This window comes from Portunus trituberculatus, chromosome 25 (genome assembly GCF_017591435.1).
Source record: "Portunus trituberculatus isolate SZX2019 chromosome 25, ASM1759143v1, whole genome shotgun sequence".
Taxonomy (NCBI): Eukaryota; Metazoa; Arthropoda; class Malacostraca; order Decapoda; family Portunidae; genus Portunus; species Portunus trituberculatus.
The window spans coordinates 10,978,090-10,980,764 of record NC_059279.1 but is presented as its reverse complement, the minus strand read 5'-3'; the positions used below and the strand labels follow the sequence as shown (position 1 = coordinate 10,980,764).

The 2,675-nt window shown below is 40.6% G+C and overlaps 1 protein-coding gene across 1 annotated transcript in view; it reads left to right on the top strand.

Annotated features, from left to right (window-relative positions):
- LOC123508797 overlaps positions 1-2,675 on the top strand; it is a 13,977-nt gene extending 11,302 nt beyond the window's left edge. Inside the window, exon 6 of the mRNA XM_045262712.1 lies at positions 1,123-2,675. Coding sequence (XP_045118647.1) covers positions 1,123-1,375 — 253 coding nt within the window. The 3' untranslated portion in view covers positions 1,376-2,675. The remainder of the gene's footprint in view (positions 1-1,122) is intronic.

Below are 2,675 nucleotides of genomic sequence, written 5' to 3'. Positions count from 1 at the left end.
CTAATTCATCATATATCAAAATTCACTTGTAACACAGATAAAAGATTCTTTGGTGTAACAGTCTATGAAACACGATGTAAGCAATACATTTTATCGCCAACCATCCTCGAGGACTATAGAGTTACGAATTTCTTGCCAAATGTTGCTCTATTTCCTACTTAACTAGTCAACCATATAAAGACCACATGCACAGCTAAATTGAAAATACATATTAAGAGATGAATGAATTTATGTATACCAACGATACTGAGCTAAAACATATCAAGAAATTTAAGTATCCGAGAGAAAAAAAAGTAGTAACACGATCTTTCGTCTTCTCCACTTACTAAACTGACCTCATACAAAGTGTTGCTACTTAATCGGATGTTCTGGAGAACATGAACGAATATATATATATATATATATATATATATATATATATATATATATATATATATATATATATATATATATATATATATATATGCAAGACATCGTACAAAAAAAGCTGGGGAGGGAGAAATTACAGTTTGACTGGTGATAACTATAAACCTCTTAGGAAGGCAGCTGACGGCAACCAAGCGGCGGCAGTCAGGTGTGTCTTGGGGTGAAAGTCCTCGATCCTTGTTCACCACCAGACACATGACCGCAGCTTGATGGATGCCTGTCAACTTTATGATTTACAGTCTATCACGGGTTCAGGCTTAAGTCTCCCTTATCTGCAACGAGTCAGTTCCTATTATTAAACTTTATATACAAGTTGTTGTCTCGGTAGTAATAAATCTGAATGATAATTGGGAGGGTATGACAGCAAAGTTTGAAGTGCAAATCATCTGTGCACCATTGTACTTGGATGTACTATATAGTATGGTGCTTCAGATTCATTTTCAGTTATATATGAAAGCTCGTTACAATACATAGCTTTAAATAACACGTTATTTTCTTTCTTTGGAGAAATGCAAGTATGCACTGACATGTTTATATTTATTGTTTGTGAATCTTAAATAGCACCCTAGTTCAGTTGCCTCACCTAATGCAATCAGCCTTTAATTACATGGATTCCTTCCTCAAATATATGCAGTCATCTAGTTTAGCTATCAACCACTATCTCACCCCGAGCATTCTTCACCCATCTTACAACAGGAGGCCCGGCACAAGACGTAGAAAGACCACCACCACCACAACCACCACCACTGCTGCGCCAGAGTACTACGATGAATACTATTACTATGATGATGAAGCTTACTACGATGACGCCGCTACTGGGGCAACTGACGCCCAGCCCAACACAGTCCCTGGTGACGCAGCCACCAGTGGCCCCTCGCCCCCAGGCCCCAACGCCAATCCCTCAAGACTGTCAACACTCAGATTCCCGCTGGTCAGAACCAATGCCTAAGTGGAGAGGCTAGAGACAGACCCATGTAAGCCGGTCAGATGACCCAAGAGGCGTGTGTCTATTGGGTGTCACGTGTTAGAAGACATGACAACATGGGCGTGTTACACATACAACAACAGCACTAGATAACAAATAGCACGAACGTGTCATGGTAATGTAACACCATAGAGAGCTAACACAGGTGCGTACAGAGGAAACAAGCAGTCATGACACACTCCTTCTGTCCTAACCAATCACATTTATGCATTGTTCTAAGGAAGGGCGTGGGCGGGGTTTGGTGCACTGCGGACACCCACTGGCGTCACGTCACCTAAAGTGACAAAGATCATTGCCCTTTTTCCATTTGGTATGTTTATAACCACTAGTGTGTGTGTGTGTGTGTGTGTGTGTGTGTGTGTGTGTGTGTGTGTGTGTGTGTGTGTGTGTGTGTTTTCTCGATAGTGTTACATGAATTAATCATTTTCCCTGTTTTGTTGTTCCTCAACTGAGACTGTGATTCTCTTGTCTTAACACCGTGCATTATCCTCATCGCTCCACCGTCCATCCTCCTGCTCGTCCTTCTCCTCCTCAATTTCCTTATTTTTCTCTCCTTCCTTCCATTGTCCTCCCAAATCTTATTACAAAAATATTCTATTTACCATTCTCCTCCTCTTCCTCCTCATGGACCTTTGATTGCTTCGTTCATCTTGTTCTACTCCTCTATCTTAACAAGCACGCACGCACACACATACACACACACCTGGACACCCTCACGTCCCACCTGTGATAGCGGAAGAACGGACACGCCATCTGTATATTTTGTGCATAGCGAGCATGTCTTGGGTCTGTGTGTGTGTGTGTGTGTGTGTGTGTGTGTGTGTGTGTGAATACTATTTTTTCTAATCGTATCGGTATGAATTAAAAACTGCATTTTTTCTTTCCATTTTTTTTTTTTCTTTCACTGTTAGGTCCGCCTTTGTATAGTTCACCATGTATGACTATTCTCTCATTCTCTAGTACTGGAGTGAATGAGGTCATCTGTTAATCTACCTTTTTGCCAAATTAGGGAGAATGACCTTTCCTGACCTGCATTTTCCTGACCCTTCTAACCTCAATCACCCAGTTCTATGCTAAAGCGACAACAAATACTACTAACCTAACATGAACTATATACAAAGTAGGACATATTTTTTACCCTACATCCTATTCTCCTTGCAGTGTAGACCTTTGCATCTAGGGAAAGGTGTCATTCAATAGCTACTGATCAACATTTCTTATCGTCCATATAAAAAGGTGTAATAGTCTATATTATTCGATGTTC